At 37.5% G+C, this 19,000-nt stretch overlaps 1 protein-coding gene across 1 annotated transcript; it reads left to right on the top strand.

Moving 5' to 3' along the window:
• Positions 1-17,918: 17,918 nt before the first annotated feature.
• LOC108991034 lies at positions 17,919-18,449 on the top strand. Its single transcript, XM_018965174.1, has one exon. The coding sequence runs from the start codon at positions 17,919-17,921 to the stop codon at positions 18,447-18,449; it is 531 nt and encodes a 176-aa protein (XP_018820719.1).
• Positions 18,450-19,000: the final 551 nt, after the last annotated feature.

Genomic DNA, 19,000 nt, shown 5'->3' with positions numbered 1-19,000 from the left:
ATAAATAAAATCCATAGTCCAACTATACCAATTTTGGATCCGGGTGTTACAGCCACTATGTTGACCAAGGGGCATTTCTTTTATAGAGTTGCTCTCTTCCTAGTTGCCCAAAAATTCAATAGGTGTGAAGTAAGATTGGCTTACTCTTCTATCAAATCAAATCACCAAAGAAAATGAAATAGAACTTGTGTCAAACAGACTCAAACAAATTAAAGAAAAAAAGAAATTTGATTATCTGGAAAGAAAAATAAACCTAAGTCTAGGGCAACCTTCTCATAGTGAATAATCTAAAGAATTTCATTATCCCACAGTCTTCTTCAAATGTTAGTCTTGTCTAGGTAAAACATTTGGATAATGGATATAATGTAAGCACAGCAAGGGAAATAATAAAAGATATTTTCAATAAATTCCTATCATCCCAGTTTCAGTTAACACATTCAAAGAAATGGGGATTTCACCTTTCAAGCATCCAACGTGCTCTCAATCAACGAACGATCAAAAAAGGTGAAAAGAATCCCAAAATTGGTCTTGATTCAAGAATGATAAACAAACTTAAGGAAAAAAAAAAATACCACAATCTAGGAATTGAAACCCTAAGAAAATAAACACTGCTCGACGGTTTCCCTTGACTTAGGGTTCAAAAATTACTTCCCCTTCATCTCAATTCTGCCAAGTTTAACCAAGATAAAGATGAACGACATTCCTAAAGAAAACTTAAGAAAAGAAAATAAACCCTAAACTTCTCCCTCTTTTTCTCCCGTACCAAAAACCACGACCCCTTTCTGATTCCCCTTCCTTTGCCTTTTATCCTCACTTTTCTCATCCTTGGCCGCGCCCTCAACTGATTCCTCTCCAATTCCATTCGGTTCCTTCTAGAGTGTAGAATTTGTATGCACAACGCAGAGAGTTAGGATTCGAGTAAGACAGTAACTGAAAATACCCTAAGTGTAGTGCGAAGGTGTAATGGGTATCTTTGAGTGTAAAATGACTATCTTACCCCTTTATCCCTTCTTATTGACTTTGGACTGCCCCTTTAGTACAAAATGATGTGTAAGTGAGTATTTGTAGTGATTTTCAGGTCAAAAGTCTTAACTTGTATACTCACTTACTACAACTTTTGTCACTCAATCATCTAGGAAGTCAACTTCCCTGAAACCAAACGCACACCCAAATGTGTAACTGGAAACTTGCCTTCTGTGAAGCCTGTACTTCCTAATAAGCCTCGTTTACGCGCTGGGGAGATGTGTTTGTACAAAAAAATCGCTGATTTAGTCTTGCTAATTTTCTGACCCGACCACTTCTCATACTTCTCAAGTGCTAGCATCAAACTTTTTATCGACCTCTTCCCCCCATTTGCAAATATAAGAACGTCATCTGCATATAATAAGTGGGACACTAGGGGAGCCCCAAGAGGGTGATAAAATTTTCCAATGCAACCATTCTCAAAATTCCTCCGAAGTGACCTTGTCAAGACCTCCTCCATAAGGATAAATAAAACAAAAGAGAGGGGATTCCCTTAGCGTAAGCCCTAAGCTGATTGAAAAAAACCTTTAGAGGTTCCATTCATCATCTCTGAAAACCACGGGGACTCCACACAATTTTTAATAAGCTTGCAGAAATGCTCTGAAAACCCCAAAGAATTCAATACCTCCAAGAGGAAACTCTAGTTAACTCTATCATAGGCCATAGCCATAGCCATATCCAATTTAACCAACACATTGCCACCCGTCCTTTTCTTATGCAAAGAATGGACCATTTCCTGTGCCAACATAATATTTTTGAAAATACTGCACCCTGGAATAAAAGCACATTGCTCATGCAAGACCAACTTCGCAACAATATCAGTGAGTCTGAAAACAATAATCTTCGAGAATATTTTATAAGCCACCGAACACAAACTAATAGGACGGAATTTGTCAAATCTCGAAGGATTATCCATCTTCAGAATTAAAACAAAAAACGAGGAAGAATAGAACCTGGAGAAAGGAGTCCCCTGGAAAAAATCTTTCGCTGCATCGACGAGATCTTCCATTATAATGTCCCAACAAGCCATAAAAATTTCGGATCCAAAACCATCGTGCCCCAGGCTACTCTCTTTCAGATTAGAGAAAATTGCACGTTTAACATCGAGAAGTCACAAGGCTCAATATTGTATGGCTCCTGAAGAAAATTCTGGAAAAAGTTAGTGGCCTTGTCATGCACCAACTCCGCACCATCCAAAATCCTACCATCGGTTAGCACCATTCTATCTAGCCGCCCCTTCTTACTACTTTGATTTATTACTGAATGGAAGAACTTTGAGTTTTGATCCCCCTCAATTAACATTTTTTCCTTGCAATTTGTCCTAGGTGAGATGCTTTTCTCTTTTCCCACACCTGTAACTCCAATTTCGTAGCCAAAAGATCATCTCCATCGTCAACCAAATGGCTTAATTGTAACTGATTGTCCAGGATGTCCAACCTCTCCCTAAGGGCCAGTATATTCACACCCACCCACCCAAAGACATTTGTATTCCACGAACGTAAAGCAATCTTGGTGCGTTTCAGGCGAATAGCAAGCTTTGAGAGGCCAAACCCCAAATCAGTCCTACACCATGCGTCTTTAACACACAACAAAAAATTATGATGTGAGCATCACATGTTCTGGAAATGAAATGGGGGCGGACCATACAATGAAAACGGCCTATTCGCATGTGCCACCATCGAACAATGATCTGAAGACTTCCGACTCAGGTAGCTGAGGTGGGCCGAACCAAACAAATCTGAAAAAGCAGTATTAATAAGGGCACTATCGAGCTTTGCCTAGCTGTGTGATGCCCCTTCATGGCCATTACACCACGACATGTGTTGTCATGTGCCTGGTAAATCAACAAGTCCACATTGATGTATACAATCATTGAAATCCACCATAGATACAAGAGGCCTTGGATTTCCACCAATCATTTCTGCATCCATTCGAATTATATTAAAATCACCTAGAACCAACCAAGGAACATCAGAAACTTGACTCTCTTCCAGGCTTCCCCATAGCTCTCTTTGTTCCACATAAGAACACTTCGCATAGACAACAGTCACCAACTTGACTCTCTTCCAGGCTTTTCCATAGCCCCATTTGCGCCGTTTGTTTTCTTTGTTGCTTACTTCTTCCTGTGCACTTTGTTTTCTTTCGTTTGGTTCATTGAGGACCATGTCTCTCACTAATTGGGAAGTAGCGTCTGTGCACAGATTTAAAAAAAAATGCGTTAATGTGATGTGCATTGATAAACAAATGATTCACACACACTCTCTTTCTAGCATTTTGTCAAATTTGAGCACCTTGGTGGAGTAGTTGAGCGTAATCATTTTGTGAAAATTTATTTTCAAGCTTGAGCACAGAGCATGATTTCTTATGCACAAATCATGGCTAGTAATGAGGAACACACAGCCAGTTTAGCTCCACACACACATTTGATTTCTGAGACATTTGCCTCAATTTTATGTGAAAGATTGTTGAGATAGTCTTGGTGGGTATAGCCCCTGGGGGTTGAGTAGTAACGTGTCACTTTTGTGAGAATTCAAAATTGTGTTTGAATGCTTTTGTTTGGATTTCGATCTTTATGCAATATTCATCTCAATTAATTTTCACTATTTTGGTCAAGGATTAGCAAAACGCTAGTCGGGGGTGTGATTGAGCTGAATTATTGCATATTTTATACCTATAGAAGCTATATATTTGAATTATTTCATTACATTATTATTGATTTTAGATGAAAAAATGATTAAGACGCACAAATCCGATTGTGATTTAAATTGATTTATAGCATAGTTTATGCTTAATTTTATACCTTGTGATTTAATTGGACAATGTTCATTCACATGCACAACATATTTTTGATATTCTATTATTCTTTTTTATTTTATTTTATTTCTAATTTCTATTGTTTTTATAGGTGAAGAAATGAAAAGCTTGAGAAAATTCAAGACACCAAAAGGCAAGTCAAAAAGGGACCCAACATATCTTTTTCTCTTGGTGTTTGGAAGGAAGCAAGGAAAAGTTTTTCTTTGGTTTTTTCTAAAAACGCAGCTGAGCGAGATGCTGGAGCATTTTGAAAAAAGCAAGAATCCTTTTTTTTTGTTAGGAGATTTGGGACAACGCGAACAAGGGAGGATTTATTCTTTCTTTCTCGTTTTGAACAACTTGCTAGAAACGGACGCAGAGAGGAAAGAACATTGCGGCTTTTAAGAACCTCGAGGGGTCCAAATTGCAGCTTCTCCAGCCTCCTCCACTGCTTTCCATCTTCATCTCCATTCATTTGGCTTGTTCTTTTCACTCTCTACTATTTATTTGATTTTAGTTTAAAGCTTACAATGTATTTTTGAGATATTTGGCTTAGACCTTTAGACATTTTATTTGTTATTTATATACTTGGTGTTATTTATTTTTCTTGCTTCTTTAAGCTTCCATTAAATATACATTACAATTGTTATGGATTGATTTTGAGAATTTATGGTTTAAATAAAAGGATGAACCTTAGAATTTTAATTTTAGGGCTTTTCAATTTTCAGCTCATATTGCATTCATTATTTTCTAATCTAGCTTAGTCCTTAGTTAAATTTGTAAATCTTTTAGTTCCATTGCATATTAGGTTAATTAGGACTGAATTAATTTTTATTTTATTAATTAATTTTCTAATTGTTTAGTTTAGTTGATTCCTTGATTGTTAATTTCAATTTTTTAGTCTCTTATATTTCATTTCGACGCTCAAACAAATCTAAAAATATGAATATAAAGCATTACTAGTGCCATTTTCATTCCCGTTGCACTCTTCCATTCGTTGCACATACCACCATTTTTATTTTCTCTTCGTGAATAATATCACCATTTTAAAGGAGTTTGATTTTAAGTAACTTTTCCTGAGGAGACGATTTAGGAATTTATTCCTAATTATTACGTAACATCCTCTTGCACTTGAGATAGCCTTTGTGCTGCTCATTTTTTAATGAGTCAACCGGCCAAAGGAATGTGATAAGAAAGAACGTATGAATGCACTGAACTCTTTAAGAAATGAAGGCACTGATGGGAGAAATGTTTTTTAAAATGAATACCTATTTTATGAAAGACCCCGCCTAGTGAAGTTTTCAAAATGAATGTATGCCTCATGTACGTATAGTATGTATGGAGTGATGAATGCATGACTAAAAACCTATGTTAGTATATTTTAACTGTTTGAAGTAATGCTTACTGAGTATTCGACTCATTTTAGTTTTTATGTATGCCCCTAACTCCACAGGAACTAAATGAGTAGAACGCGTCAAGACGGACACGACACAAGGGGAAGAGCACAAAAGTCTAGGCATGAGAGTTTTAATTCTATGATTTTATTTTAAGATTGATGTTTTCCACTGCAAACCTATTTTATTCTCAAAGCACATTTTATCATATAATTTAGAGTCTTGCACCCTGGGTATGGAAGTAAAAAGTTTTAAAATGAACGGTAATTCTCGTCTTTCTTTCTTAAAATCTTTTTATAAAAAGTCCCACCTCAAGGACGGCAAGGACTCCCCACTAAGGAGTTCGAGGGCTGTTAGCTTGGTCATGGAGGTGTGGCTGGTGGGATCTTCTGCGGTCGGGGAGTAAACCACCGATGACAAAGATCGTCAAGGGTCACGGTGGCGGCAATCGTTCTGGTTGCCAACACATAGTGGGGATGGGGTCTTACGGAAGCACTGTGAACTCATTGGGCGCCCACTACATGCACCAAGTGTACGGCCGCGAGTTGTGGTGGTGGTTGGTGATCGTCTTTGACCCAGCAAAAAGCATCGGCAGTCCAAGTAGTGTCTGCCCTGTCGCGAGCCTCTTACTGAGTGCAAGTCGAGGTGCACCAAGTGCGTGGTCATTTGCCACCGTACGCCAACCGCGGGTCTAGGGTGCCCCACTAGCGGGGACAAAGGGCAACAATGGACCTAATGGTGGCCGTAGGCAAGTCCTGTGACCTCATGGCGGGCTACCATGACCTGCTCGAGAGCTAGGTGACATGCATTCAATAGTCCCTGGAGGCACGGGCCATCTGGTCGGCAACAGAGACTACCAGAGGCTCACGTAGTGGTCGGTGGTAGGTTCATCCCATTATGCTGCTAGGCGCACCTACACTGTGCATGCAATGCATAGTCGGGACGTGATGCCCATGCAGGCACTGTGCACGTGTATGCACCCAGTGTATATTTGTTAACAATATTTATATTACTCACTTAAATAGACTATGTACTTAAAAGCAAAGAAAGTAGTAGGCACTATTTAAGCTCAAGTGGCCTGGGAGTTTGGGACCTCGGCCCTACACACTATATGTATAAAAAGTATTTAAGTGTGGTATACTTTTAATGGCCTGGGCGAAGAAAGGTTCACTCGCCCCTTTTCTGGAGTAGTGCTTTTCATAAAAATAAAAAGTGGAAAGGCTAAAGATACTTATCTGGAAGAGTTTAATTTGCTCATTTGGAGATTATTTAATGCGTAGGAAAATCATCCTTCTTCTGCTTCCTAAAAATAATCTTGATCCCACAAATGGTGCAGCCAGGAAGGAGAGAAAAATCCATTCTCGGATGCATTGAAATGTGGTGAGCCTCAATCCACGAGGTGTGGAGTCCTCGACAGTGGTCCAGGGCGGATGTTCAGTGTCCATGTGTACGTCTATGGCAGCGAACAATATTTAAATGCGGAGAAAATAATGAGAGATGGACACATAGATTTACGTTGTTCATCACTAGGCCTACATCCATGGGGGTTTGGGGAGGCACTACAGCAGGTGATGCTGCTACAAGATAGTGTTCGATCTAAAATACCCTCCAGCCACGTTTATTGCATCGTAGACAAAATGCCGCGATTTTACGCTAACATATGCTCTGATTTTTGCCTATACCAGATTCGCCACTAATATGCAATATTTTCATCGATTTACATGCCAGAAAAGGTCGTAAACGGAGCCCCCGTTATTACCATCCAATGAAACGATTTGGTCACCGCAAAATCGCACCAGTACTCCCTGCGATCTGAAGTTCGTCGTGATGTTCACCTCCATTGTGGCAATTTCAAAAACCGCCAGGAAGTTACCTGAGGTGTAATCGGCCGCCAGAGGAAAGTTGGGAACCCAAAACATTCAAGGTACGTTTCTATCATGTTATTCTTACTTTTTTAGCTCCATTGGGTTTGCAGATTATATGGTTTTCCTACACATGATCATGACACACACACACACACACACACACAGGCCTTATATAAAATACATCCTAATCAATCTTGCCACGTGTTCTGGTCATAACCAATCATAGAAAAATGTGGTTTAAACCAATGCCTGCATCTGGTTTTAAAACATGCCCAAAAATCAATATTAATCCCTGTACGCACAACATTCAACCTAATTGAATGCGTATAAAACCAGCAGAGAGGATGTTATATATAAAAAAAACTGGAGGGTAGTTTCTACCATATGAGATCATCATCTCATCAGCTAGAAGTTAATCTTTCAAAGGTTTATATTTGATAACTTAGTTTAGCAGTCCCACAATGCATCCATACTTGCTATTTCAACATGCCAACAATTCTACTATTCTACATGTACATCATGTATATACTCTACAGGAATTTTTACCTCCAGAAGCTGTTTGGGGTATTGGCTAGCATATCTCAGAAAAGCTTTGCCCTTAGAAGGTGGATTGACCTATTACAAAACACATCAATATCATAAAATCAGACCATATCCTGCATCCAATTCCATACAACCACCAACCTAGAATGACTCCTTGGTCATCCCTATACCATGCATCATGAAGTACTTACAATGGCCAAAAGAACACTCATCTTTTTCCAGCTTAGCCTAAAACAGCCTAAACAAAATTCCATAAACAAAAATTCCTTGAAGTTGCTACATGTCATTTAGTTACAAGCTGGAAATTAATGGCCTTTTCAAAAATATTATGATGATGAGATAATTTGAAAGTCATGAGTTTATATTTACCTGATGTTGACAGGGCCATGGCCAACCTCTTGTGTACCACCTTGACTGGAATCATAACTTGGTCCATATGTAATATTGCCTATACAAGAACCCTGTGTATAATAGCAGTAATTTCAAACTAATTCTAGTTTACAAAATTGGCTAATATTAATATATAAAACTATTTTATTAGAGCACTATAACAATAGTTCTGATTTAATTACACTTGTCTATCTTATACAGCATCAAAGCATACCTACAAATGATATCCACTTAAATAATTAAGAGGATATCTCCATGCAATAGGCTATAGATTCAAAGCTGGCCAATTTATCTACCACCTATGACCTATGTAATTTAATAGCATGCAAGAATATATGTGGGCCAATTTTTCTAATCCAGTTAGATTATACAACATGTTATCCTTGAGATATTCTATGTAACAGCTGAATGACTCATACATGAGTTGTCAAAGCTGGATAAAATAGTAGTATCCCTATTCTTACTATTTCTACTTCATTCATCAATGAAATAGTAGTTTCCCTCCCTTTTACTAACAACATTTAAAAGATGTTAAATTATTTTTGGAGGGACTGATCACAAAACCAAGTAACCAGGAAAACAATTAGGGAACAAATTATTAACTCTTCAAGTTCCACATTACCTCCATGAGCTTCCTTCATCCTCTCCAACAATTGTAGAATATAGTAGAATCTTGGACAAAATTAATGTTGCTACTTTATTCTCCCCATGACAACTTCATCAAAAAAGGTAATTCAGCTTGAGTCTCTCTTTGAGACTCTAATTTTATCTGCACTCTTGACATTCTCATGTTTACACATGTTTCATATTCTCGCATATGCTCTTGCATAGCCATTAGACCACTTTCAAACTCTTTAAGCCGATTTTGGTAATGCTCTGCATTTTTTCTATTTTGTTCATTTTCCTCGACAAGTTGTTTATACTCCTCATTGGGTACTCCAGGAACTTTAGGAGATTCAGACATAACAAAGAGGCCTAGCCCTAGGGAATACCCTGGCCTATGTCCCAAAACCTCCCTAAATATTCCTGTTGTTGCTTCATCTGTGCGAGCATCTGGCTCAATAGCATTCATCTTTTCAACCATCAAAATATGTTGCATGAATCAGATCCACCATTACTATCATATCACTAACAACTTAACTTATAAGCTTACATGCATATATATGCTTGCTAGCACCAAAATAGTTCACTCACCATGTACTAAACAAGTTAAATTAATACTAGAGCAGTTATACTTGCTTAAACAAGTATATATTCACATAATTGTCTTCTGTTGCTGGTGTGATAAATTTTCCCTTTTTGTTTGACCAATGCACATCTTTGTAGAAATCAATCTGATTCATGTCCTACTACTTAAACATAAAAATGCCAGTCACATTAGTATAGTATTCCACATATTGACCAACTAGAGTTCGCCACAACACCTACAACATGGAATTATGGCAATACATTTCTCTCCGTTAGTACAACAAATGATGTCCTTCAGCTTGTGTGATTGACCTTTTGTTTATTCCTATTTTCTTTGTTCTGGCTAGACATTTTTTGCAATAAAACAAATTTTTTTTCAATTTCTTAAGTTCTTATGAATGGATGCCAATAAGAAAAAGGTTAAACTTAAAATAGTTATTAGATATGGGAAATTATAAAGTAAGTTCTCCATATCTAGAATCTGTCCAAAATTTATTTTTCTAACTAATATAGCTATATAATATTGGCTAGCCATTTATTTATATGTTTTATAACAACTCATCACTTAACTATTCTCTACTTAAATTAGTCTTTTCAGATTGCGTGGGGGCTGGAAATTCCAATTGTAGTAGTTATCTAATAGACACAATTGTAAACTTATAGCAATAGCAAATTCAGAGTTAACCAAATCTGTACAGTTACCATCCTACCATTTTTATTAGCTATATGTCATCCACTAATGGACACAAGTCTAAACCACTGCAACAATAATTAAGTATAAGCTTACAGCCACATTAGAACAAAGTTAAACATATGAATTTTGATATGAATATATAGTTCTTACCTTGAATCAATCACTCCCCCACCAATGCATAACCACTCCTAAACTGGTTGCTCTACCAACCCACCTCCATTAGCTAGTGCCTCCTCATGTCTTTCATAACTCAAGTATTTAAGGTGTAGCTTGTAATGAAGCGCATTATATGCATGAGATATCTGACTTGTGACTGTCCGATGATGATTTTTCTTGATCCAATCCAAGACAAAGTCAGCCCATCAATGTCATTGAGTTAAAAACCCATGTTAGATTTTTTGATTACTTTGCACAATTGTGTCAATAACTCATAGCAATTTTTTAAACCCAAGATCTGCATAGTTTCTTCCAAAAACTCATGGGTTTTAACTCATAGCTAGCTTCATTTACTTGCTTCACATTGGGAATTTAGAATAAGCATATATAACTTCTAATAAGTACGAAAATTCTTATAGTAGTTCCTGATTCAAATTACAGCCTACTTATTTTGTGCCTCACCATCAAAAGAACTAATTGAAATTATTTAAATTATATCACTTAGCACTGACATGGTATGAAATAGTCAAGATGAAAGCCATACTCGAACACGTTCAAAAAGTTCCTCTCTATTTGTCATCGATAACAATTCAACTAACATGCCTCATTTCTGCGTAGTGCTTCATGATCCATATAACTCTCGTTGTGTAGACTATTTTGTTGTTGTATGATAGACCTATCTTCTCATCTTTTATCTCAAGTGGTATCTTGCCAAACTTTCGCATCCTCTCAAACTCCGTACCTTTGGCTACACCCCTACAACGTTGGCTAGTGTTTGATGCTATACCAGCAACACAAACATTCGGATTTGTTATTAAACCATGTATATATATAGTACCTCTAGAGGAGCAACACAAACATATTGTTTATGAAATGCCAGTAGGAGCAGATGTCCATTATACTTACTATTGTCTGTTGTATTCACCTGTGCAAGAGTTCAAGGATGCAAAAATGATGGATGTAACTCATCTGGGGGTTGAGTGGAATCATCAGAGTCCATGGCAGCAGCTTCATCTCTCAAACTCCAACCTATTGGTTTTGGCTGTGGGTTTCATCCAACGGGCTGCAACACTCCAGCTCGCATAGGTCCAAAAGCTCATTGGCCTCTCCCTTTGGTGCTATGAATCATTGCTACTGTACCATGGCCATGAAACCAGCACAAGAGAAGCAAGTAAATAGATGCTTTGTAAACTCCAGCTAACATACATCAACTAGAGTTTGGCTACCAAGTTTGTAGCTGTACAAAATGGGAAATGTACCTTCTTAGATATGTATAAATGAAGGCTACTGAATATTTTCTTGCAACTTTGCAGCTCCACCTAGTAGAAATGGAGGAAACTACCTGCCTGGTCATGTAAGATAGCTAGACAGATTGGCATTGGTAATGAAAAACAACATTCTCGCTTAAATATTTAGGCTGCATTTCGATGTTGAACTAAGTTGATTTGAATTGAGATAAAAATTGAGAATTAAATAAAATATTGTTAGAATATTATTTTTTAATATTATTATTATTTTAAAATTTGAAAAAGTTGAATTGTTTCGTATATTTTGTATTAGAATTTAGAAAATTTGTAAGAATTAGATAAAATGAGTTGAGATAAGTTTGGGATCCACTTAGATAATTAGACCCAACGTACTAAGTAGATCTAGTCCGTAGCTTATGTAGTAGTATGTCACTTAAGGACAGCCATCAGCAGCACTTAGCCATCATTTGGTTTAATATATTACTTTTGTATTATAAGGAGAAGCTACCAGCAACTTATGTACTTAGCCCCTTCATGTTGTGCCAGCTGTATTTACAACTTTTGAGAAAAAGACGCCATTTTTATAACATGCATATATATATATATATGTATCAGATGGGAAGCTACGGCACCATCTATATTAAGCAATTCAGGTCATCACGGAGGGGACTTTATTGGCTTCATGCAAGCAACCTTTACAATTATGTTCACAACCTCTTATAGCCGAAGCTAGAGCCTTAATATTTGCTGTAAAGCTTGGTAAAGAACTCAATTTGCAGAATGTAGTTTCTTAAGGAGACTCTCTATAGGAGGTAAATGCAGTAAAACAACATGGGAAGGACAATAGGATGCTTCAATGTCTTATACATGATGTTCATTCTCTCTTGGCAGACACAAAATGGGAGATAACACATGTAAAGAGGAGTGCAAATCAGGTGGCTCACAAGTTAGCACAACAAGCACTTTATCAAAGTTGTGAAATTATTGACATTGATTTTATCAACCAAGGTATAAGTGCTCAAGTTATGGCAGAAGGGCATACCTCAACTTTTTGTTCTAGTGAAGTAGTTGTAGATCAATCTCATGTAAATGTTGTAAACCATAGTTATGTAGTGGCTACTTCTGATCTTAACGATGTAATGGCTACTGGCCATAATGTTGTTTTTTGAATGAAGTTTGATGTTTTCTCAAAACAGAAAAAAAAAAAAGTACGGCATGTGTATTAAAAGCTTCCAATTGGACAAACCAACATAAATGTGTAATTTTTTCAAGGAGGTCAGCTATTGATGAGAGTATATGGTCTCATCACATTACTTCCATATCCACATTATCATCATATATAAAACTATGTAAATTAATTAGCATATATTCTTTCTAGTAGTGTCGTCCTAGATGCCAGTTGCAATTCTTTAACAACAGATCAAGCGTTATTATTATTATTTTATAATTTTTAAAAAGGAATTTCTTATTATATTTTGTATGAAATTTTAATAAAATTGTAATGTTGAGATGAAACTAGTTTCCTATCCAAACGGGGCCTAAATGGAAAACTGCATAGGGGAGGAAGGGGGAGGGGGGAGAGAGGATCTTTAGTGAAAGTTTAGAGAGAAGGGAGAGACTTTTTTTCCTAGAGAGAGAGCAAAACTGGTTATTTATTTATATTTGTCAAATGAAGCAAGGTGAAATGATAGATCTACAAAAGAAGCATAAAATTCCCCTTTTCCATTTGTAGCAAAGCTAATAAGAAGGCATAATAAAACACACATTAATCCATATAAAAAAAAAGCACAGAAATGCTGAGGGACTATCTTAGACGATCAATCGTGATCTGATTATTCCGAAACATTGCACCACCCAAAACCAGAATTTTTCTAGGCACACTACCCGAGGAACTCCAACACAAAGTGCCAAGATTTATTTTCATTAAAAAAGTCTCAAGGCCTCCTTAATCTCTGAAACTACCAATATTCACACCTAAAACCATGTATTTTTCTTATTCTAAACACAACCATACAAATGTTTTACTAGCCTTCTTGGTTTCGTTATAAATAAAACAGGATCCATAAGTTGAAGACAAACGACTTTCAACTGAGACATATCAATCACCACCATTTTACCGAATCACAACTAAACCACCATAGCTCCTCGAGATATTCTATGTAACAGATTATATAGTTTCTGATGGGAAAAAAATCCACACTTGTTGCCCAACGTAGTTTGATAAACCAGAGACACAACTAATTAAGCCCCTAAGTAAATATAAATAGGCTGAAAATGACCTTGGCTTCAAAGACATGGTTTTAAACCCAAGAATAGCATTATGACTGTAGGGAATGCACACTTTTTCAAGTACTTCTGGAAAGAAGCTAAATCAACCGAGATATCACATTACACGTTAACCCCAAATACGTCTATCAAACCAGCACAAATAAAGACCTTCACACTATTCATACGAAATAGTGTTTAAAAGGAATTGATTTATACATCTGTCTAGTGGAAGATTACCACTATTTATCATAATGAGATAGATCCTTCAAAAAGACATCCCTGCATACTCCATATTTGCAGTTCATGAACCATATTCAAGTTCAAATGTTGGGTAGTTAAAAATCACTATACATAATCAATATATTGGAATATGAAGCATCACACGTACACAAATGACCTATTCTCAACATTGTTTCATCTAGCAATTTATAACACCATCTATACAATAAACCATCAGTACTCAAGTATCAGGTGAGGTCTCATGCCATTACTGTGAGCATCTTCACCGTCACTTCAAACCACAACAAGTGATGCGGACTACCAAAAATGTAACGCCCCAAACCCGGTTGGCCCAGAGAATTACTACCTGTCACTTAAGAACATGTTTCCCAACACAACTAAAATAAAACTCCAAAACTTTATTAGCAAAACTCAATCTCATGTACTCTAAATAACCACATTGAAAACTCTACAAAGTCATTACTGCAGCAAAATAAACTAAGGAATCCAAAATCTCCCGGTAGTCATAACAAACCAAACTATGACTTTCATAAGTCTTACTAAAACCCAAGCCCAAGATATAATTAAATCTAGAAGACATTAAAACTAAAGGACATCAGAATTCATTCTTCTAACATCTTCTCCCAGCTTAATCATTCTCACCAATCTAATCCAGGTCCTCAGTTGGACTCTCCACATCATCTGAAAAATATTATGAAGTTAGGGGGTGAGTTATCAACAACTCAGTAAGCAGAGGACATATGCTAGCGTGCAAACATGAGCATTTACAAAGTATAGCATGCAGAACAAAATATTTTCCAGAGTTATCATGCAGAACAGAACATATTTTTAAAAGTAACAGAGCGATGGTTTTAAGACACGTAAAACCCATAATACTTTGACATAACATAAACTGAGTATCATCATCAGATCAAAACATAGCATCAAACAGAGCAGAGACCATGTTTCACCCCCATGGTAGGGTTGTGCTAACCCTGGTGGCCAAACTAGGCAGAGACAGAGGTGAAATATTTCCTTTATTCTTCTCGGAGCCCCGAGTGTGCACACAAGAAAGACCACAATAAAACCACTTTGTTTCCAAAGTGGGTGCACTCAGAGACAGAGAAGTTGGTACCAACCCAAACAGAGCAGAGCATAACAAAGCAGAGCAGAGACAGAGTCAGATACAAATACCAGTACACCATGCCAAAGGTTTTCAGATGTTATATCAAAATAATACAGAGTACCAAAACAGAATCAGACAGTTTACACATACTGACAACAAAAGTCAGAACATCTTTCTAAATAAATGTACAGTTTTTCATATTCTCAATATCGCTCCCTTTTTCAGATTTCAGAAAAACACATGATAGAATTTAGCTCATGTCTACACAATGCATGTCAGAACAAATTTTCCTTTTTCACACAGATTTGATGAATGATGCAGATAAGAGACCGAAGTTGATCTTTGTTTTCACAAGTTCCCATCATATCACAAAATATGCAAGTTTCATAAAATCAACCTCCATCTTATTAACTTGTATAAAACCTAGTATAGGAACCCCGCTTACCTGAACAACTTAGCTTTTTAGAATTTTCTCCAAAAATGTCGTGTAGAATATAAATCGTCACCTATAAAAATAATAACATAATTTCCGTAAGTTTTCAATTAATCACGGATTTCGATATTTAATCCTAAACTTCTAAAATAACCTATTTTAATATCTCAAAACTTAAAACCCTCATAATCTCAAAATATATCATCACTTCCTAAAAATCACCGATATTCACCATGATCAACGTCCAACTCAAAACACCAATATTTAAACCCGAAACAGCCAACAAATTTCGTAGCATAAACCAATCTCACACTAACAACTCCATTATCCAATCCAACCGACCCCCTTTACTCCTCGGACTCAGTCCGGCACAACCAACAAATTCACAGTAAATATGAATTAGCACAGAAATACATTTAAATCTCAAAAGTTCTTTGGGAAAAATACTTACAATGCTATAATATAATTTTTGAAAGATCACGGAGGTGCTAGAAGCGGCAACACAGCAACAAAATAGTGCCAAATGCACTGTGGCCGTGGGTCTCAAAAATTCACTTTTGAACGGGTGCAAATGAAGACCCGAGATTGATAGGGTAGGGCTTAGGGATGTCGGTGAAGCTAGTGGTGGTGGTGGTTGGCCATGGGTGGCGGCGTAAAGGGCGGTCGAAGGCTAAAATACACAAAACGAAAATGTTGATGGTGGGGCTTCACCGGTGACAGATCGGAGGTGGGGTTGGGTCCATTGGGTTGCTAGGAGGTCGAGGATGATGTGGTGAGAAGATGGTGGCCGGAGGTGGCGCGACGGCGGCGCAGCGGCGCAAGGAGTGCCATGGCTTGGTGATGCGCGTGGGAGCTAACGGTGGCGCGGTTGGGGCTGAGATTACAGGGGGGTGGTCGCCGGTGGCTAGGGAGGAAGGTGGGCCGGGCGGTGTCGCGCACGGCGGCGCGAGGCGGCGGGGCTGGGTGGATGAAGGAACGGACGGAGAGAGGGAGGGGGAGAGTCGTGCAGCGCGTGGGAGAGGAGAGGAGAAAAAGAAAAGAAAAAGGAAAAGAAAAAAAAAAGAAGAAAAAGAAAAGAGGAAAGAGAAAATGTAGGGAAAGAAATGAGGTACAATCCTCATATCTTGGGTCACAAAAATGATCCAACGGAAACGATTTTAAAACAGCAAGTAAAATAAAATAATTCAAACGTAATGATTAAAATGAAAAATAAATAATTAAACCCAACAATAAGTTAATTTAATATGAAAAACAATTTAAATGTATTACAATAATCAATTATAAGAAAGCACTTCAGAATAATTTTTACAAAATTAAAATCATAAAAATAAACCCACTAAAAATCCAACCAATTTTTAAATAAGAGAATCAATTTTTAAATTAATAACAAATAATCTTTCAATTAAAAATACACTAAAATACGGGGTGTTACAAAAAATATGTCCTTGCCCTTGCTTATTGCCTCTTTCAGCAAACCAACATATATAACGCCTTAAGGCCACAAGACTGTTTAAACCTGTAAAAATAGCATGATGTTAACCACCCATAACCATTATTAAATTACATAACTTTACATTTGGTATCATATTATAGCATGAAACAAACATCTCAAAGCATCTACAAGAGTCTGAAAACTAGTATCAATATTTTATAGCACATCTCAAAGCATCCACTCAACCTCAGGGTCGAGTAGATGCTTTGAAGTATACAAGGGGCCCCTTGTATACTTCAAAGAAAAGCTTAGTCCGCAAAAGTCAGCAAATAATTTGTTGGGGTATAAAACCAGGTCCCATTAGTGTGAGAAAGCAATTATATTAGGAATCTGTGGGTTTTCTGTTTTTAATAAACAGAAAATTTACTCATCTCCCAAATTAGTTGACATTCGTTTTACAACAGTATATCTACCCATGCAGTAATATTCAATAGGACAGCAGAGTATATACATATGCACTAGTAAGTTCTCCACAATTTGGCCCCGAGACAACATATGCAAAAGCTAGCTTATAAATGGCAATGAGGAGGGTGACTCTGGCATCTGAGGTTTTGCAGCAAATTCGTGGCTCCAGCGTGCGGCTGCGACATCGACGAGATATGTTGATTTGGAAACATTCTTTGGAGGGTGATTTTACTACTAAATCTGCCTGGGAGATTTCTAAGCAACATGGCGAATTATGTGACTGGAGAAAGTGGTTGTGGCAAGCAAATATTCCTAAGAAAATGTCTTTTATCAGTTGGAGGGCGAAGAGAGGTGTAGTTCCGACTATTAAGGAAAAATGAAATGTCATCATATGCCAACTCATGTAACGGACAACCCATGACAGCTCCATGATAGTTGATATGCCGTGATCACTGCAAGCCAAAATCAAGGATTGGTTTTTGTATTTATTTTTCTTTACATACTTTCCATACACAGTTACGATTTCACATTGTATACTTTCCTTTTTAGTGACTCTGTTTTTGTTTATAATCCAGTTGTTGACAATTGAATAAATTGTACAAAATTCAAAGCAGTGTTCTTTATCTTTTATGGTATCAAGAGAGCCAAAATCTCTAACGAGAAAGTTTCCTCATCCTCGATCATGTCTTCTTCCGCATCCTCTAACAACCCACTCATTACCATTAATGCTGCTACCACCATCAACGAGAAGCTTACGTCTTCCACTTTTTCACAATGGAGAGCACAGTTTGAAGCCTTGCTTATTGGCTATGACCTCATGAATTTTGTTACCAGTGATCTTCAATGCCCTGCCATTGATGCCGAAAATTCCGCTGCTTCCAAAGCCGTGAATTCTCGCTGGATTCGTCAAGACAAACTGATTCTCCATGCACTGCTAGCCTCAACGTCCACCACCATCACACTGTTACTTGCTTCTTGTAAGACATCTCATGAAGCTTGGAATAAACTAACTTGTCTCTATGCAGGGAAATCGTGCACTCATGCGATGCAGTTGAAGGAAGATCTCACTCTCAATAATAGTGGCAATCGGACTACCACTGAGTTTCTCCAGGCTATCAAACTTATAGCTGATGAACTTGCCCGGATTGATCATCTTGTCTCTGATGACGATCTCACTTTTTTACATTCTCAACGGTTTGGGTCCAGAATTTAGGGAAATTGCTGCACCCATACGAGCTCGCGAAAATCCTCTGCGGTTTGAGGAGCTCCACGATCTGTTAATCAACCATGAAGGCTATCTTCGTCGCCTGAAACAACAAGCTGCGCAACCGTTAGTTGCAACAGCAAACTTTACTCAACGCAAGCAAACCCCATATGGAATGAATGGCCAACGTTCCTCTTCCAAAAGTCGCGACAACAACAAACGGAACACCAATGGTTCGGGTTTTCGCTAATATAAACCCAAGTGCCAGTTGTGTGATCAATTGGGTCACACGGCTAAAACTTGTCCGAAGCATACTCACAATGACTTTTCTGCCAACTGTGCTGCATCTTCCAAAAACAAGGGTCAGAAATGGTTAGTGGACTCGGCAGCCTCTCACAACATGACAACTGATCTTTCGAATCTTTCTATTCATTCTGAATATGACGGTATAGATGAAGTGGTGATTGGTGAAGGATCAGGTTTGAAAGTCTCTCACATTGGGTCATTATCTTTTACCTCTCCCAGTCGAATTTTTCATTTGCGAGAAACACTATGTGTTC

The sequence above is a fragment of the Juglans regia genome, chromosome 6 (genome assembly GCF_001411555.2).
Source record: "Juglans regia cultivar Chandler chromosome 6, Walnut 2.0, whole genome shotgun sequence".
Lineage (NCBI taxonomy): Eukaryota > Viridiplantae > Streptophyta > Magnoliopsida > Fagales > Juglandaceae > Juglans > Juglans regia.
This window is presented reverse-complemented; position numbering and strand designations above follow the sequence as displayed.

What these genes read in the sequence shown, in the direction of transcription:
- LOC108991034 (XM_018965174.1), top strand. Translation starts at nt 17,919, where the DNA reads ATGTCTTCTTCCGCATCCTCTAACAACCCACTCATTACCATTAATGCT.